This window comes from Cucumis melo, chromosome 8 (genome assembly GCF_025177605.1).
Source record: "Cucumis melo cultivar AY chromosome 8, USDA_Cmelo_AY_1.0, whole genome shotgun sequence".
Classification (NCBI taxonomy): domain Eukaryota; kingdom Viridiplantae; phylum Streptophyta; class Magnoliopsida; order Cucurbitales; family Cucurbitaceae; genus Cucumis; species Cucumis melo.
The window spans coordinates 24504054-24523676 of record NC_066864.1 but is presented as its reverse complement, the minus strand read 5'-3'; the positions used below and the strand labels follow the sequence as shown (position 1 = coordinate 24523676).

The 19623-nt window shown below is 38.5% G+C and overlaps 1 protein-coding gene across 3 annotated transcripts in view; it reads left to right on the top strand.

Moving 5' to 3' along the window:
- LOC103485999 (uncharacterized) overlaps positions 1-18908 on the top strand; it is a 37308-nt gene extending 18400 nt beyond the window's left edge. For 2 of the 3 annotated variants that reach the window (XM_008443782.3, XM_051089250.1), the window contains 9 exons: positions 14636-14772; positions 15005-15116; positions 15582-15624; positions 15812-15980; positions 16567-16637; positions 16803-16896; positions 17228-17407; positions 18026-18235; positions 18384-18908. In XM_008443782.3, coding sequence (XP_008442004.1) covers positions 14636-14772; positions 15005-15116; positions 15582-15624; positions 15812-15980; positions 16567-16637; positions 16803-16896; positions 17228-17407; positions 18026-18235; positions 18384-18611 — 1244 coding nt within the window. In that variant the 3' untranslated portion in view covers positions 18612-18908. Of the gene's footprint in view, positions 1-14635; positions 14773-15004; positions 15117-15581; positions 15625-15811; positions 15981-16566; positions 16638-16802; positions 16897-17207; positions 17408-18025; positions 18236-18383 lie in introns of those variants that run through there. The other variant, XM_051089251.1, reaches the window with a different exon arrangement.
- Positions 18909-19623: the final 715 nt, after the last annotated feature.

The following is a 19623-nucleotide window of genomic DNA, read 5'->3' as shown; positions in this document are numbered from 1 at the left end:
TAGTCTCGACAAAGATCATTCAATACCTTATGGAGCCAGATCGTACAACACCTTTTGGAGCCAGATCTTCTCTGGATCTAGCAATCTCCATTCCGAGAAAGTACTTCAGATTTCCCAAGTTCTTGATTTCAAACCCAAACGCCATTTTCTTCTTTAGTTGAATGATCTCATTAGTATCATCCCCATATAGCTCAATATCATTGACATAGACAATCAATATTGCAATTTTCCCTATCTTAGAGACTTTGGTAAACAAGATTTGGTCGGAATGCCCCTGATTGTACCCCTGAGACTTAAGTGGCAAATCTGTCAAACCATGCTCTTGGTGATTGCTTCAATCCGTTTAAGTGATGGAAAGTGATAGACATGCGTAGCGGAATACAGATCATTTTACCCTAAGTGCACCTAAATTATTTAGAAATTAACATGCTACATACCTTAATTAAACGAAATTAGGGTTTATCGAATACGTACTTTCGAAGCTTCCCGATCCTCATAATCTTCTCACAAACTCGAAACCAGTACCATCGCTAGTGTTGTTATGCTATTCTCCGGACTTAGAATCAGGTTGTGGGACTCATTAAGTGAAGGAATTAAGAGAGATGTGATGGAAATTGCAGGTTTAATTTAAGGTTGACACTTCGGAGAGAATTAAATTTGGTATAATTTTGTAAGTCAAAGTTACAAAATTGACCGAAAGTCTTAAATCATTTGAAAAAGAGCATATAAATAATCTACTTATATGCAAAAATGCATGTAATTAGTTCACCAAATCTCAACACTTAACATTCCTGTAACCATTAGTGGAGTACTGATGTTGGATTTTTTCCACTAACTGTAGTCAAAGGACAAAATTGTCATTTGACCATTCTTTTCTAGGGCTCTCATTTATTCCATGACAGCATCTTTCCACTCCGAACACTCAAGGCAAGGTGATACTCTTAGGTATTAGAGTAGAGTCAAGGCTAACTGTAAAAGCTCTGAACTGTGGTGAGAAATTCTTGTATGACACATAATTAGACATGGAGTGTTTTGTACAGAACCTAGTACCTTTCCTCAGTGCAATTGGAAGATCAAGAGATGGATCATATGATGTAAGAAGACTAAAGGTTAATTGGGTAATTAGGTTATATTCTAGGTTAATTTCCTTTTTACCCCCACTTGTAATAGAACTCTATAAATAGGAATCTTCTCTTCTTGTATGAAGCACATTATTCATTCTAATAAATGATCCACAATCTTGGTTCTTGGAGAGTTTCTCCTTGAGGTTACTTAGGTTACATCATCATACTTATTGGTATTTGTTGGTGATATATAATTAAATTTGCCTTCAATCACTAGCTTAAGCTTTTGGGTGAATTGACAGTTTAATATGGTATCAGAGCAGGTGGTCCAGGGAGGTCCTATGTTCAAGCCCCTGCTTTCACCCATATCTTTAGGAACAGCTGTTTTGGACCCGTCATTCTCACCTACCTTATTGTCAATATGTGAGTTAGTTGTTACTATATGAGTTAATGGAATCAGTCATACCTTGATCTCTTATTGGTTTAAAATCTTGGACCGAAGCCTTATGAGCAAAAAGAGACTCAACTCCCTTTTTGAGATCCTCCTATAGTAAGTTTTCTAGGGAACTTGATTTGTGGGTAGGACTGTACTGTGAGGGCTAGGGTCAGGTAAAGTAACTACAGTAGGACAAGTAGACTTTAAGGGAAATATATAGTTAAACTCTTACTCACCCCCTGAAGTAGGCTAACGGGAAAGAAAGGACGATCTTCAATAAAGGTAACATCAATGGTAACAAAGTACTTATGTGAAGATGAGTGAAAGCATTTATAGCCTCATTGGTGTAGAGGATACCTAACAGGCACGCAAGCCTGAGCCTGAGGAGTGAATTTAGTTTGGTTAGGGCCATGGCTATGGACATGGACTGTGCATCCGAACACTCTAAGGGGAACATCTGGGATGATACAGGTGGAGGGATAGGATTCTTTTAGACAATCTAACGGTGTTTGGAGGTGAAGGACACGGTAAGACGTGGTTGATGAGATGAGCAACAGTGAGAATGACATCAGCCTAGCGATAGGAAGGAAGAGAAGTGGACAACAGAAGGGAATGTGCAACTTCCAATAGGTGACGTTTTTTTCGTTTGACAACCCCATTTTGTTGGGGGTGTTAGTACAACAACTTTGATAAACAATTCCTTTAAAGGATAAGAACTCGTTAAGAGGGTGGTTTTGAAACTTACGACCATTATCACTCCACAGGATTATTATTTTTGTATTGAATTGTGTTTCTATGGTGTGATAGAAGTCCCAGAATGTGGAGATAACTTCGGATTTGTCGGAGATCAAGAAAACCCAAGTAAGACAAGTATGGTCATCAATAAAGGTCAAAAACCATTGTTTCCTAGAGAAGGTAGTGACCTTAGATGGTCCCCAAACATCACTATGGACAAGAGTAAAAGGTCGGATTGGATTATAGGGTTGCGAGGGAAACGAGACTCAGTGTTGTTTAGCTTGTATGCACACATCACAAGATAAGGAAGAAACATCAACTTTAGAAAAGAGGTGAGGAAATAGGTATTTCATATATTTAAAGTTGGGATGTCCTAAACGGAAATGCCACAACATAAGATGTTTTTAAAAAATGGTAAAGTAGGAAGATAAAAGATTCATCCTTGAAATGCTATTAGAGGAGGCATCATCATCAAGCAAGTAAAGACCTCTATTGTGACGGGCAGTGCCAATCATCCTCCTCGAACTTAAGTCCTAAAAAGAAACAAAATGGGTAAGAACGTTGCTTTGCAGTTTAATTCACGAGTAATTATTGAAAGCAATTAACAACAACCCGAGACTTACGTGGAAACCCGAGAACCGGGAGAAAAACCACGATACTTTAGTTTTTATTATTTTTCTTATGAACAAAAACAATAGGTACAAAGGGAGTATAAATAGAGTACAATAGGAATAAGAAAGGAAAAGATTTAGGAAATATTTAGGAAATAAAATCTTATATTTTATTTTTTCCAAAAGTATATTTTATTCTTTCCAAAAGTACTAATTCTAATACTCCCCCTCAAGTTGGGAGGTAAATATCAATGAGTCCCAACTTGCTAACGCAAAGGTCGAAGTGTGGTCGGAGAAGCCCCTTGGTAAGAACATCAGCAATCTGTTGGCTTGAAGGAATGTACGGAATGCATATGCTTCCACTGTCAAGTCTTTCTTTGATGAAATGCCGATCAATCTCAACATGTTTAGTTCTATCATGTTGCACTGGGTTGTTAGCAATACTAATAGCGGCTTTATTATCACAAAAAAGCTTCAATGGTGTCTCACATTCTTGATGAAGATCTGACAAGACTTTCTGGAGCCAAATTTCCTCACATATTCCCAGACTCATAGCTCTGTATTCAGCCTCAGCACTGCTCCTGGCCACAACACTTTGCTTCTTACTCCTCCAAGTTACAAGATTGCCCCAAACAAAGGTACAATAACCGAATGTAGACTTTCTATCAATAACAGATCCTGCCCAATCTGAGTCAGTATATGCCTCAATGGTCTTTCTATTTGTTTTTCTAAACATCAACCCTTTACCAGGTGTATTTTTCAAGTATCTCAGGATTCTGTTAACAGCTTCCATATGTTTCTCATAGGGAGCCTGCATAAACTGGCTGACAACACTCACAGCAAAGGAAATATCCGGACGAGTATGGGATAAGTAAATTAATTTACCTACAAGGCGCTGATATTGTTCTTTATCAACTGGAACTTGATCATCAGAGTTTCCTAGTTTATAGTTGAATTCATTAGGAGTATCAGCAGGACGACATCCCAACATACCTGTCTCGGTTAGCAAATCAAGGGTGTATTTTCTCTGAGACACGGAAATACCTTCTTTTGATCTAGCCACCTCCATTCCAAGGAAATATTTCAGATTGCCCAAGTCTTTGATTTCAAATTCATCACCCATTCTCTGTTTTAGTTGACTGATTTCTGTTTGATCATCTCCAGTCAAAACAATGTCATCCACATAAACAATTAGAATAGCTATCTTTCCTGTTTTGGAAGCCTTTGTAAATAAGGTATGGTCAGAGTGCCCTTGACTGTACCCTTGGGACTTGACAAAGGTAGTGAATCTGTCAAACCATGCTCTCGGAGACTGTTTCAGACCATATAGAGATTTTTGGAGTTTACACACCTCCTGACCAAATTGGGCTTCAAATCCTGGTGGGGGGCTCATGTAGACTTCCTCCACAAGGTCTCCATTCAAAAAAGCATTCTTAACATCCAGCTGGTATAGAGGCCAATCTTTGTTCACAGCAACAGATAGCAGGACTCTAACAGTATTCAATTTAGCAACTGGAGAAAAAGTTTCCGAATAGTCAATACCATAGGTTTGAGTGAACCCCTTTGCAACTAACCTTGCCTTGTGTCTATCAAGCGTACCATCTGCTTTGTATTTGAGAGAGAATACCCATTTGCATCCTACAGTTTTATGTCCCTTGGGTAGAGCACAGATCTCCCAAGTTCTATTCTTTTCGAGAGCCTTCATCTCTTCCATAACAGCATTCTTCCATTCAGGACACTCTAGAGCAGTGTAGATATTTTTCGGTATTATGGTAGAGTCAAGGTTTGCTGTAAACGCTCTAAACTGTGGAGAGAGATTATCATAGGAAACATAGTTGCAAATGGGATGTTTAGTGCATGATCTGGTACCTTTTCTCAATGCAATTGGAATGTCAAGAGAGGGATCATACTCATCAAGTTTTCTTGTATGACCCTGTTCAGCTTCATCGTTACTGGTTTCTATTCTAACCTCAGTCTCATCATCACAGTTCTTTTCTTCCATATTTTCAAGAACAGCAATATCAGACTTGTCATTCTCACTCATTGTATTATTAGTACAAGGTTTTGTAGGGTTTTCCATACCTTGGTCTCGAGGAGGTTCGAAATTTTGGACTGGAGCCGGCGGTTGACTAGTAGGGGACCCAACTTCCTTTCTGAGATTCCTCCTGTAATATGTTTTCCAGGGAACTTGGTTTGTGGGTAAGATTATGGGATGAGGATCAATGTCAGACACGGTAATAAGAATAGGTTCAACAAATTCAAAGGTGTTGTTAGACTCTTCACTCACATTCTCCCCCTGAAGATGGCTAACAGGAAAGTAGGGTCGGTTTTCACAGAAAGTAACGTCCATAGTGACAAAATATTTCCTAGACGGCGGGTGAAAACATTTATAACCGTGTTGGTGAAGGGGATACCCAACAAACACACAGGCCTGAGCCCGAGGGGTAAATTTGGTCTGATTAGGGCCGAAATTATGGACATAGGCGGTGCACCCAAACACACGAAGAGGAACCTCAGAAACAAGACGAGTAGAGGGGTAAGACTCCTTAAGACAATCTAAGGGAGTCTGAAGGTGGAGGATACGAGAAGGCATTCTATTGATTAAGTGAGCAGCTGTAAGAATAGCATCTCCCCACAGGTATGATGGAAGGGAAGTGGAAAGCATAAGTGAACGGGCTACTTCCACAAGGTGTCGGTTTTTTCGTTCGGCCACTCCATTTTGTTGAGGAGTGTAGGCACATGAGGTTTGGTGAACAATCCCCTTGGAGGCTAGAAATTCACTAAGGTTATGGTTTTGGAATTCCCGACCATTATCACTTCGAAGAATTGCAATTTTTGTATGAAATTGTGTTTTGATAGTATGATAGAAGTTTTGGAAAATGGATGGAACCTCGGATTTATCTGAGATAAGGTAGACCCAGGTGAGACGGGTATGGTCATCAATGAAAGTTACAAACCACCGCTTTCCCGAGGAGGTGGTGACCTTGGAAGGACCCCAAACGTCACTATGGATGAGGTTAAACGGTTGTGTAGGTTTATATGGTTGTGAGGGAAAAGAGACTCGATGTTGTTTTGCCCGGATACACACATCACAAGATAGAGAAGAGACATCAACTTTAGAAAAAAGGTGGGGAAATAAATGTTGCATATATGTAAAGTTTGGGTGGCCCAGTCGAAAATGCCACAACATACAGTCTTGTTCAGAAGTGCTAAAGTAGGATGACAGTAAACTAACCCTAGACAAACTACTACATGAGGTATCATCATCAAGGATGTAAAGTCCCCTGCTATGCCGGGCAGTGCCAATCGTCCTCCCCGAGCTCATGTCCTGAAAATAAACCGATTCAGGTAAGAAGATAGCTTTACAATGCAACTCACGAGTGATCTTGCTTATAGATAACAAATTGTAAGACAGTTTAGGGACATGCAAAACATTCTGGAGAGCAAAACCGTCAAAGGGAACTATTTGTCCTTTGCCAGCGATCGGAGCTAGAGAGCCATCGGCTATTCGGATTTTTTCATTACCGGCACACGGGGCATATGAGATAAAGTGTTCTGAAGAACCTGTCAAGTGATCTGTAGCCCCCGAGTCTAAGATCCAGGGATTCTTCCCATCAACGCTAATAAGCCCAAGGGACTGAGGCATACCTGACTGAGCAATGGCACCCAGAGTCGGAGTCTTGGTCTGGCTCACAGTAGGATCAGCAGGTGTAGTCTCACTAATGTAGGCACGTCCTGAGTTCTGTTTCTCGTTGGAGGACCGTTTCTTACCTCCTGGGGGACGACCGTGGAGTTTCCAACACTGATCCTTGGTGTGCCATTGTTTCTTGCAGTGCTCACACACAGGAATTGACTTCCCATTATTCTTGTCACTGTCATGATTTGAGGACCGAGCGCTAAAGGCTGCAGAGTCGATGGTAGGGGTAGTCAATACACCCATGGCATTAGTGCGATCCTCTTCCAGGCGGACTTCAAAACAAACTTCCATTAGGGAGGGAAGAGGTCTTTGTCCGAGTATACGACCACAAACATTATCAAATTTGGGATTAAGTCCTGCAAGGAAGTCATAAACACGGTCAGCCTCTTCAAGTTTAGCATATTGTGTACTGTCATTTGGTGTGTCCCAAACTGTCTCTCTGCACAAATCCATCTCTTGCCAGAGGAGAGAGAGCTTGTTAAAATAGGTAGTTACGTCCAGGGTCCCTTGTTTGCAATTATGGACCTGTTTTCGCAGTGTATATAACCGAGAGGCATTCTGTCGTTTCGAGTAAAGGGTCTGAGTTGTATCCCACAAATCTTTTGCTGTGGCTGCATATAGTAAAGGCTTGCCGATCTGTGGTTCCATACTATTAATCAGCATGGACCGAATAAGTGAGTCCTCTCCTTTCCAGAGTCGTTCCAAGGCGTCTCCTGGTGGAGGACGTACAGTCTCTCCAGTTAAGAATCCGAACTGGTATCGACCTTCGAGGAACATCTTTATTGATTGTGACCAAGAAAAATAATTTTGACCATTTAATTTTTCGCCTGAAAAATTCCCCGTAGACGAACCCAAAGAGCCAGTTATATAATTTGACTGTGAATTAGGGAACGAAGTTACCGGGTTCTTGGAATACATCGGCAACTCGGTTGGTTTGGAATGCGTTGAAGATTCGCCCGCTTCAATGTCCGATCTGTTTTGGGGTTGATCAATTCCGTTACCAGAAAACAGCGGTTGCTGTAAAGGGTCAACGTACAGCTGCTGCTTACTGTACTGATTTGACAGATTTACGGTTGAGGGATGCTGTCCGGAGCTCGTAGATGGCGCATGAGGATGCGGATGGCCGGAAGGGTTTGACGGCTGGACATCCGACGGCGCGTAGAAGGGAACGGGATGGGCGGTGACGTGAAACGGCGGCGGCGCGTGGGCCCACGCGCCGGACACGAGCGGCGCGTGAATCAACTTCTGGTCAGACGGCGGCGCGTACGACTGCGGAACCACTCCCGTTGGGTAGATCGGCGGTTTCTGTAGGTTCTGGAGCAGTTTCTCCATGGCGGCGGCGACGGCGGCGTCCACGGCGGCGGCGATTCCGGCGGCGGCGGCAGCGGCGGCGGCGGTGACGGGTTCAGTTTCGATCTGGGTTTCTCCTAGGTTATTTTCTAGGGTTTCGTTATTGCTTTGCTCTGATACCATATTGAAAGCAATTAACAACAACCCGAGACTTACGTGGAAACCCGAGAACCGGGAGAAAAACCACGATACTTTAGTTTTTATTATTTTTCTTATGAACAAAAACAATAGGTACAAAGGGAGTATAAATAGGGTACAATAGGAATAAGAAAGGAAAAGATTTAGGAAATATTTAGGAAATAAAATCTTATATTTTATTTTTTCCAAAAGTATATTTTATTCTTTCCAAAAGTACTAATTCTAACAGTAATCTTGCTAATCGATAGAAGATTATATGAAATTTGTGGCACATGCTAAACATTGTGTGATGAGAACCCGTTAAAAAGAGGAACCTGCCCTTTCCTAGCAATGGGAGCCAAGGAGCCATCAGCAATTCTTATCTTCTCATTCCCAGCACACGGAATGTAGTACACAAAGTGTTCAGAGGAATTAGTTAAATGATCTGTGGCAGCAGAGTCCAGGATTCAGGGATTCTTACCATCAATACTAATGAGACTAAAGGACTGAGGTATATCTGACTAGATAATAGCTCCAATTGTGGTTGGACTAGCAGTCTCACTCACATAGGCTCGTCTTGTTTGTCAGTGGAAGATCGTTTCTTTCCTCCTAGGGGACAACCATGCAATTTCAGCACTGCTCCTTGGTATGCAACTGTTTCTTGAAGTGTTCACAAACAGGGATCGACTTTCCACTATTCTTTTGTCTATGGTTTTCACACTGAAGACTGCAAAATTAACAATGGGGTTGGCAGAATACTCATGGCACTTGTATGATCCTCCTTAAGATGGACTTTAAAACAAACTTCCATCAGATAGGGAATAGGTCTTTGGCTCAATACATGCCCTCATACAATATCAAACTTCGAGTGGAGACCGGCAAGAAAGCCATAGATTTTGTCAATTTCTTCAATTTTGTATACCATCACTAGGACAATTCCAGATAATTCCCCTACACAGATCCATTTCCTGCCAGATAAGAGAGAGTTTGTTAAACTAAAATGTCAAATCTCGACCTATTTCCGTAGAGTAAAAGCTGAGAAGCATTCTGAAGCTTGGAGTATAGTGTCTTGGTTGTTGCAGCATACAGTAATGGTTTGCCAATCTGGGGTTCCATACTGTTGATCAATATGAATCGAAGAAGAGAGTTCTCTCCCTTCTAGTATTGCTCTGTGGAGGACGAGGTATTTTCCTATCAGAAAACCAAATTTATGTCGTCCTTCAAGAACCATTTTTGCTAACAAAGACCATGAAAAATAGTTATTGCCGTTTAATTTTTCCCTTGAAAAGTATCCTGTAGACCGTGCCACTTTATGAGTTGCATAGGAAGAGGATAAAGTGGGAACTAAGGTTACTGCTTTCTTTGAATACATTGGTAGAGGTGTATGAAGGCTAGGAGTGAGGGATGTCGTCCCTAAGGTAGCCTCAAGTGTTGCAATTTGTTGTCAAAGCCTTTCTAGTTGCTGGTGAGCTATACCCAAAGAAGAAGCAGAAGACATGTTTGGGTTGGAATGTGCTGAAGATTCACCAACCTCAAATGTTGTGTGAATTTGAGGATTCCTAACCTTGGGATGCTAACTAGGGTTTGCAGCTGAGTTAGTAAGTGACAGGGCATATAGATTTGACTGCAGAAGTAGTGGTGGCCGGTCAAAAATTAGGGGGCAGAAAATGGAGCGGCGCGTAGGGAGCAGTATAGGCCATGGATGAAGAAAAGGGTTGCACAGAAGGGTTGGTCGGCATTGTTTGAGCAAGATGGTCTGGCACGTGGAGCTCTTGCAGTGGTGTGGACGACAAAAAAGGCTACGAAATTATGTTTTCCGGCGTTGTCTGAAGGTGGCAAAACCATTCATCCAATTGGATTACTGATGCCATTGGAAATTCCCAATGCAATATGGATTGATATTTCGATGGATTTCATTGAAGGCTTACCTAAATCATCAAGATGGGAAGACGATTTTGGTGGTGGTAGACAGAATGAGTAAGTATGCATACTTCTTAAAATTGAAGCATCCCTATACGGCCAAGTCAGTGGCTAAGGTCTTTGTGAAGGAGGTAGTCAGGCTGCACGGCTATCCAAGATCTATAGTTTCAGACCTTGACAAATTTTTTCTTAGCCACTTATGGAATGAAATGTTCAAGCTAGTAGGAAACAAATTGCACCGAAGCTCATCGTATCATCTTCAATCAGATGGACAAACAGAAGTAGTAAACAAGAGTATGGAGGCTTACTTAAGATGTTTTTGTGAGGAGAAACCAAAGGAGTGGAGCAGTTGGCTACACTGGGTAGAGTACTGGTACAGTACCATGTACCTGGTTCGATCGGTATCACTCCTTTTCAAGCTGTTTATGGGAGGTTACCCCACCTCTGATTCAATATGAAGACATGGAAACGCCAAACTCTACCTTAGATCAATAGCTAAAGGACATAGATGTGGCACTAAGTGCATTGAAGGAGCATTAGCGAATAGCTCAAGAGAGAATGAAAAAGTTTGCTGATTTGAAGCGGAGGGATGTGGAGTTTCAAGTAAGTGACTTTGTGATCTTGAAAATCAGACCATACACACAAGTTTCATTGAGGAGAAAACGTAATGAGAAGCTATCACCTAAGTACTTTGGGCCGTATAAAATCTTGGAAAAGAAGGGTAGGCTGAATAAGGAAATTGGGCACCATTCTGGTGGGGGCCCATCAGTTAGTTAGTAGTGCTGAATAAAAAGTGGGAAAGAGAGTGGGGAGGATCATCGAGCATTTTCTGGAGAAAAAGGGTAGGCTGTATTCCTCCTTGCGTGGGAAGGAAGGCAGAGGTTCAGGATCTTGAGTCTTTTTTGTTTTCCTTGTTTTCATTTACAAAGTTTTAGTGTTCTTGTGGCTGTTTATGATCATATTGATCATTGTTCTATTTTTCTTGAGTATTTTTCATATTGTAATCGTTGAGGAAATATCAATATATTCAAGGTACTATTTAGTATCTTAACACACTTCAAGAAAACCAACTTAGAATCAATTTCAAGAAGTGTTCTTTCTTAGTTAAAGAAATATACTTTTTAGGTTTTATCATTAATGAATTTGGAATATCCGTAGACCCTAACAAAATTAAGCCAATGAAAGATTGTCCCCAACCTAAAACAGTAAAAGATTTACAAATCTTTTTTGTGCTTGCTTCTTTCTACAAAAAATTCATAAGAAATTTTAGCACTATAGCATCCTCGCTAACGGAGTGTTTAAAGAAAAGAAAATTTTCATAGTCTAACCCCCAAACACAAAGTTTTATGTTTCTGAAAGAGAGGGTGTCTAACGCACCCGTTCTTGCCGTACTGGATTTCGTTCAACCCTTTGAAGTGGCGGTTGATGCTTGCGGATTTGGGATAGGAGCAGTCTTGTCTCGACATACTCACCCAATTGAGTATTGTAGTGAAAAACTATGTGAAGCAAGACAAGAGTGGAGCACCTACGAATAAGAACTTTATACATTGGTAAGAGCTTTAAAGGGTTGGGAACACTATCTTTTAGGTCAAAATTTTATTTTATATTTCGACCACTTATCCCTCAATATTTGCAAAACCAAAAAACTATTAGTAGAATGCATGCTAGATGACTTTCTTTTATCCAACGTTTCCATTTCGTAATAAAACATAAAGTTGGTAGTACCAATGTGGTGGCGGATGCTCTTAGTAGGAAATTGAACCTACTTACTATTCTAAAAAGTCAAGTAGTAGCTTTTGACTCCTTACCTACTCTTTATAAACATGATCCTGATTTTGGTAAAATTTGATCTTTATGTGATGATCGTGTCAATTGTAATGATTTCCATTTGACTAACAAGTTTCTTTTCAAGAATAATCTTCTTGAATTCCTAGAACATCTCTTCGAGAGGCTTTGATTAAAGAGCTCCATAGTAATGGCCTTGCAGGGCATTTTGGCATTGACAAGACCTATCAACTACTTATTGAAAGGTATTATTGGCCTCAACTACGTAAAGATGTCACAAAGTCTGTCAAGCACCGTTTTACATTCCAAACTGCCAAGGGATACAACAAAATACAGGCCTTTATACACCATTACCTATTCTCAAAGGCATTTGGGAAGGTTTGAGTCATTTGACCATGGACTTCATCCTAGGCCTTCCAAAAACTCAAAGGGGTATGATTCCGTATTGGCTGTAGTTGACCATTTTAGCAAGATATCTCACTGTTTACCTAGGAAAACTTCGGGTGCCGTTTATATAGCTAATCTATTCTTTAAAGAAATTGTACGTTTGCATTGAATACCTAATTCCATAGTTTTTGATCGAAATGTAAAGTTTCTAAGCTACTTTTGGAAGATTCTTTGGAAAAAATTCAACACGACACTCTAATTTAGCACCTCGAGTCATCCACAAATGGATAGGCAAACCGAAGTTACCTATATAACTCTAGCTAACCTCATAAGGTGTATTGGTGGGGACAAACCTAAGCAATGGGACCTTATTTTAGCTCAAGCCGAGTTTGCCTACAATCATATGAAGAATCGAACAACAGGGAAGTCACCCTTTTGAATTTTTTACACTAAATTACCTAGATTAACTGTTGATCTTGCTAACAATAACATTCCCTCTAATGTTTATCTTAGTGTGGAAGCCAAAAGCATGGCGGAAAGGATAGCTAAGCTATAGGAAGTGACAAACCAAATTGAGAAGATGAATGAGGAGTACAAGACACAAGCCTACAAGCACAGGCTGGAAAAGCAAGACTTCCGGCTGGAAAATACAACAAACTACAGCCAAAGAAGATAGGACCTTTTCGGATAATAAAAAGGTTCGGTGACAACGCCTACAAGATTGAGTTATCCGACCACCTACACATCAACCCTATCTTCAACATAGCAGACATTTCTGAGTATTTTCCTCCCGATGAGCCACAGATTGCAGCCTAAAACTTGAGGACGAGTTTCTCTTAAGGGGAGGAAATTTGTTGTTTTTAGTAACTACTAGTTGCTTGCTGTGTTTATTTTAATGGCCATTTTTTATTTAACTATATGTTATAATTCTAATTAGCTTTTTCTAAGCATTACCGGTTTTTTAGGTGTTAGGTCACACCTTCTGTCCATAGTATAAAGCATAGGTTGTTTCTATTTTAGTGCAGAATATTAATAAAAAATTCCCAGTGTTCTTTTTTCTGTGTTAATTCTCCAAGAACACACCACCATAGTTGTTCCTGTCGTTCTATTTTGTATAGAGTATATTGTCGTGTGTGTTTTTTCTTTTCTAATTCTTCTCTTTGGCTAAGTGCTTTTGGAGGATTAGACCGTTTAGCATATGATTAGTGTTGCATTTACGATACATATTCACATGGGTGAAGCTCTAAAGTGATTTACAGAAGACACTGAAATTTTTTCTCTATTATTGTTTATATGTTTACAGGCATACCAATTGTAAATTTTGGTGGGGCAAGAATTCATATTTTAGGAAGATGAACTGTGGGTTGGTGCTTAATCCTTGTACACTCGATTCCTTTGACTCTATACACTATAACTCTATTAGAGGCTGAAGCATTTAGACAGTTTTTAACTTTGTCAGTAATTGAGAGAGCCACCTTTTGTTCAATACTCGTTAACATAGAGTCCGCGGTTGTTGTAGGTGTATGCTTTCAACTACGCATGGTGGACAGCTCTCAGTCCACAGTTATCTAGAGAAAATACTTACTGTCCACCCTTTAAACACAAAGAGATGTGTTGAAGATTTGTGTGGCTCAGATTTTTCTGTAGGAAACTGTGAGGTTTCTCACCCTTTTCATATACTATTTATAATAAATCAATGGCAAAAACAGAGGCAGCACTCTGTATTTATATATTTATATTGCCAAAACAGTAGCTACAAGATTTAGAATAGAAACAACAAGGAAAAAACAACAAAGACCTAACCAACCTCTTTCTCTAGGCTAGGGTAGGCTCCCTCAGCCGCCAATCTCCTTCCTTACCAATACACTCTCCATATATTTCTCATACCCAACTTACTACCCTCCCCTTGCTATTCGAATAGGACAAATAATACTATCCTGTAGGGCCCACTTGCTGTTCCACTATCCCACTACCCCATTTCAGTTCTTTCTTTCCTCCATGCTGTCTTGTGTAATTCCTTTCTTGCCCTTCCTCTTATACACATTAATAATAGGAGGTCTTACAGAAACATGTGTGAAAAGGAATCAACGACCCTTCCATGGTTATTTATTATTCCAATGAAGAGAGGGATATTGTTGGTAGGGCACACTTCAAAGTTTCCTTTAGTCTTTGGTTCTCCTGATCAGTTTTAAAATTTCCTCTTAAGCTTTTTCTATAAACTATTTTCTTCCTTGGTCAGGGTTGTCCTCTATCTGGGACTTCTAAAGATATTTGCTTTTCTCCCAACACCAAAGGTGGAGTATTTGATTTTTCACGATCTTCTTTTGTACTCCTTTTTAAATGTGGTGCTTGAAGTTGAAATGCTGATATAATTCCTGATTGATTGATTCGAAATTGTTGCTTGATAATGATGATGGCATGGTTGATTCTTTTGTAATTTATACACACATTTATGAAAGTAGCACTTTTGGAAAACTTGTTCAGCAACTTCCCTGTAATTTTATTTAGTTGTTGATATCAATCACTCGGGCAGGAAATTGTGATAATTGCATAGACTCAAAAAAGGAGCATGACATGTCAAAAGAAGCATTTCTTCTACTGGCCTGCATCCAATCATGCAGGGGTAAATGGGGACTGAACATGCCTGTAGATATTCTTCGTGGATCTAGAGTAAGTCCTTAGCTATATGAAACTTTGGGACTTCTGAATCACAGATTACCCTTCTTTTCCAATTCATTTTAATCCCCTGGGTGTCATGCCCTGTAGTTCAGTAGAGCACCCCTCCATGGTTTTGCATTGTGAAATTTTCTGTAACAATATTCTGCCCAAGGAACGATCACATTATAACATATGTGACATTTGTTTTTTCTTGCTTAATCTAACATTCTTTCATCACTTGCAGGCAAAAAAGATGATGCGTTATGATCAGTTTGATAAGCTTCCACTTTATGGACTTGGAAGAGAATACTCATCAAATTGGTGGAAAGCACTAGCTAGTCAACTAATTTCAAATGGTAGGTGAAGGAACTTGAATTTCCTTTATTTAGATGGGGATTCAGCCAAAAGTACTTAAGCATTATAGGCATTTTTCTTTGCCTAACTCAGGCAGTGTCTTAAATGCAACATTCCTAACTCAAGTACTTGAAAAACTCAAGCATTTCCCTTTGTCATGCTCAGGCAGTGACTAAAACGGGTACTCGAGTTTTCCTCTGAGTTAAAATAATCGGATAAAAAGGAGGTATATTCATCATAAAACCAACCCTGTCTGTTTTTTTCGTCAAACTTACAAAACAGAACTTGGGATGTTATGATAGCTGGCTTTAACTTACAAATCCAGTGTTCATTGACCATATATTAGCATAATTTATTTTACTTGCTGATAATGTTTGTCTTGTTTCCTTTTGTATTGACAAGAACTAGTTCATTTTTATGAATTGTACTGTTTAACGTATGGTGTACAAAATTGTATTCTTGTGCAGGCTATTTGACAGAGAACATACGCGATTTCTACAGAACCATAGGGTCATCTACTTTCACCCAATCTTTTACTTCTAGAACTTTAGAGTTTTGCAGTTATCTATCCGTTTTCAAATTTTATCAATAGGAAAGCAAATGCTATTTTCTCCTGTCCACCCAATCAATCTTATTTTCTTCGAATTATCTGAAACTGAAACTGACAATTAGAATAACCCTTCCTTCTTAACAATAGTATCAGTGCAAAAGGGGAAAAATTTCTCAATTCTGCCAGACAGGACTGCCAACCACCTCTAGTTTTGCCGATGACGAGTGAAATGACTGGTGAAAATGAAGATGCCAGTGCACTAAGTGAATCTGGGAAAATGGATAATTTGGCCACTTTGAAGAGTGGACTTTCAGAGGTTTGCATGTTAAATACTAATTGTTCATGCCTTGTTTATGCATATTATTTTACCCTTTTTCTATTGGCTACGCGTTGAAGGATTGAGATACTAATTTTCTGATAATAGTTAAGTTGCACGTAAATTATATTGAATACTCATGGTTTTAGTTATTAGAAGTCTTATATGGCAATAGTTGTCATTATTTGTTATATTTGGTTTCATTATACTTTGAGCGTTACTCTTTTCAGTTCATCAATGAAAATTCTTGTTTTCTTCTAAAAAAGTTGTTATATTGATCGCTCCAATAAATCTTTCCCGCTGGTGTTATCTCCTGCTGTATACTTGTCTTTGAATGATTATATTGTGTCGTGAGGCCTTTTTATTAACTAAGTAAATCCTTCTTGTAAGTATTCTTTTCATTTGTTTTTATATTGCACTCTTTGGCTTACACTTCTAGTTTACCACTGGCTATTTGTACGATGTTTGATTATATAATTAAATGGAAGACATTGGGTAAACTATTGCATTTCCTTCCTTTTTATACCTATCTCAGTCTAATATTTTGATCATTTCATTTTGTATTTACTTGATTATTTCTACCCAGGCCGAGGAAAAACTCTTTCAATTACTTTTAGAAGAGAGAATGAAGCTTGCTAGAAGTGCTCGAACTGCCCCGTAAGTTCTGCAAATACTTTTAAGCTGCCAGTTCTGCAAATACTTTTAAGCTGCTCATTATGAAATTTGGCATTTTACTCCAACTATCATGCATTCGTTTGTATGTATGTGGTTTATATGGAAAACCTTTCTTGTCTATTATCTTGCATTTCTTCTTATATGCAGGTATGCCATTTGTGGTGATCAAACAGTTCAAAGAATTGCATTGACTAGACCATCTACTAAGGCAAGATTAGCAAATATTGATGGTGTCAACCAGGTATATCCTTCAAGAGTACGATTACACATTCCTAACTTTCTATGGGGCTGAAACGAAGTCGTTAACATTGTATTTATGTATGCTTGTTTGACGTGGATTTCTTACTCGAATGTCACCTCCTCATACATGTGCTAGTTTGCTATAAATTGCTCTTGAATTTCAATGCATTTTTATCAATATTCTGTATGATCCACTCCGTACTTCTGCGCTCAGAGTTTGACTCCATGATCTTGCACCTTCAGGCTTTAGTTATTATATTCTAACTAGCCAAAGTTGTGAGATTGTTATTTCTGTCATGAAATGATCGTCAGACAATTCAATAATGGTACAGCATCTGCTAAAAATGCACGGAGATCTAATTCTTGAAGCAGTCAAGCGTCTATCACAACAAGTCAGTCTATCACTGGATGGCGAATATAGAGAACCAAACAAACGACGACCATTGGCTCCAGAAAAGTTCGAAGCTTGGAAAATGTGGCATGAACATGGTCTCTCGGTGCAGAAAATTGCTGTAAGTACTTTTCTTTTAACTTTTTGAAGTTATTGAGGGAAAAAGGCTTATGAAGATGAACATAACAGCATGGCAATTTAGAAGCTTATTCACACGTTGAAGTTCACCCATGTATATAAATAAGTCTGAAAAAAAACTTTCAATCAGCTTAGACTGAGCAAATATAGAATACAACTCTGGAATGCTCAGAATTTAAATACTTTTGACCTGAAAGAAGTTTACTTGCTGAAAAAACAAACTTCTCGAGTGATTTTGGCTTTTCAGAGTTACGTTTTATCTTTAGAAGCACATTATAATTTTTGAAATCACATTTGTTTATTGTAATCAAACACCATATGACTTTAACAATGCTTTTAATTGGAAATGAAATGCACTTTTTACCATTCTAGAAATTATATTAGCCTCACCCTTACCATGTCAGTGCATGTCTGGGAGGGAGTGATACTAAAATTGCTAAAATCACTATTAGCATGTTCATGTTTTAGAGTGAGTTTAAAAATAAGATTAATGATTTTAACGAGTTTAGAATCACTCATTTTATGTTAAACGTTGGTAGCTATTTCTCTTTTCCCATTAATTGACTTTATTCTGATACATCATTATTTATTTTGAAAATAGAACTTCCCTGGTAGATCGGCACCTATCAAAGAAACTACCGTTTCTGGGTATATTGTTGATGCAGCCCAGGAAGGATATGAAATCGACTGGACCAAATTTTGTGATGAGATAGGATTTACATGTCAGATATTCTCCGACATTCAATCTGCTGTCACAAAGGTTGGATCTGCTGAGAAGTTGAAGCCGATAAAAAGTGAATTACCAGAAGAAGTAAGTTGGATATCGTAAAATATGCCTTCTGTTTCTTAGACTTTAGTCCTCCATGCCCTCAAGTTCCTTGTTCCTTTTATGCACATATACTTGTCGATTGAATGCTCCTTCGTCCGTATATGACTCGAAATTGATATTTGGATGACAGATAAATTATGCACACATCAAGACTTTTCTGGTAATGCAAAGCTGTGGAATGTCCCCTAAAGGTCTGGACAAAAAAACCGACAAACCAAGAACTGGTGCATCATCGCTTTGTTGGAATAAATGGTATATGACCGTTCGTACAAAGTTGCATTGTTTCATGAATGAACATATCTTTTCTAAAATAACCCATTTAAAAAATAGACGCGACTATTTGAATAGCCGTAAATAGTCTATAAATGCCGCATATTTTTCAAACTGTTTAAGAGAACTTTTTTCTATATTAATTTTCTATCACAGACATTTCTCACTCTAGTAAACTTTGTTCAATTTCAGTTTATTTCCACAAAATATAGTTTTTTAGATCTTGTGGACAAGTTTATTTCCACAAAATATAGTTTTTTAGATTTTGTGGACAAGGTGTTGCTTCCATGAGAAAGTTAACCTGTTCTATCTAGGAGACAATTACTCATGAAATTCGGACAAGAGTGAGTAAAATTACAACATGAATTTTGTTGCGCTTAGATTATATTTGGTATATCGAGTTCTATATTTTCTATCTTGGATGATATTATCCGTATAACAATATTAAGACAATTTATCTAGAAAATATATAAACTATATAGATAAGATTTAAACCTAGGTTGGAGTAACTACTAAACTAACTATAAATATAAAAATTAAATAGTTTTTTCTTATATATATTAAATAAAGGCAATACAGTGGAGAGGGGGCTTGAGCTCCCTAGACCTATACTAAATCTGCCGATGATTGGTCGTGGATTTATTTTTTTCGTGGCAACGACATTTTACTTGGTTTATTAAGTTGATTTTAATTTAGTATGACTGCACCAATATTTTTACATCATTGTTTAAGAATTATGTTTTAGAACAATAAATTAATATATAGAGAATTCTTGGAAATAATTATGTTCCGTAAACCATATTCTTCATGTTGTAAATTTCGGTGCATGTTTTTTTTATCTCTTTTATGGATTGTTTTTCTGTGGAGTTGCTCATGATTGAAATTCGGTTATAAAGTAAGGCCAATATTGGATAAGAGTGATTTCGTTTCATTCTTCTTAATAATACACACACATGGAGAGCTATGTGTTTTTTTTTTTTTTTTTTTTCCATTAAAAAGAACACGTGCAAATTTCTACAAGCTCTTTTTTATAACCATTTTATCTTTTATGGCTACATATCACTGAAATTGAGAAATAGAGAAAATTTTCATATATTGAT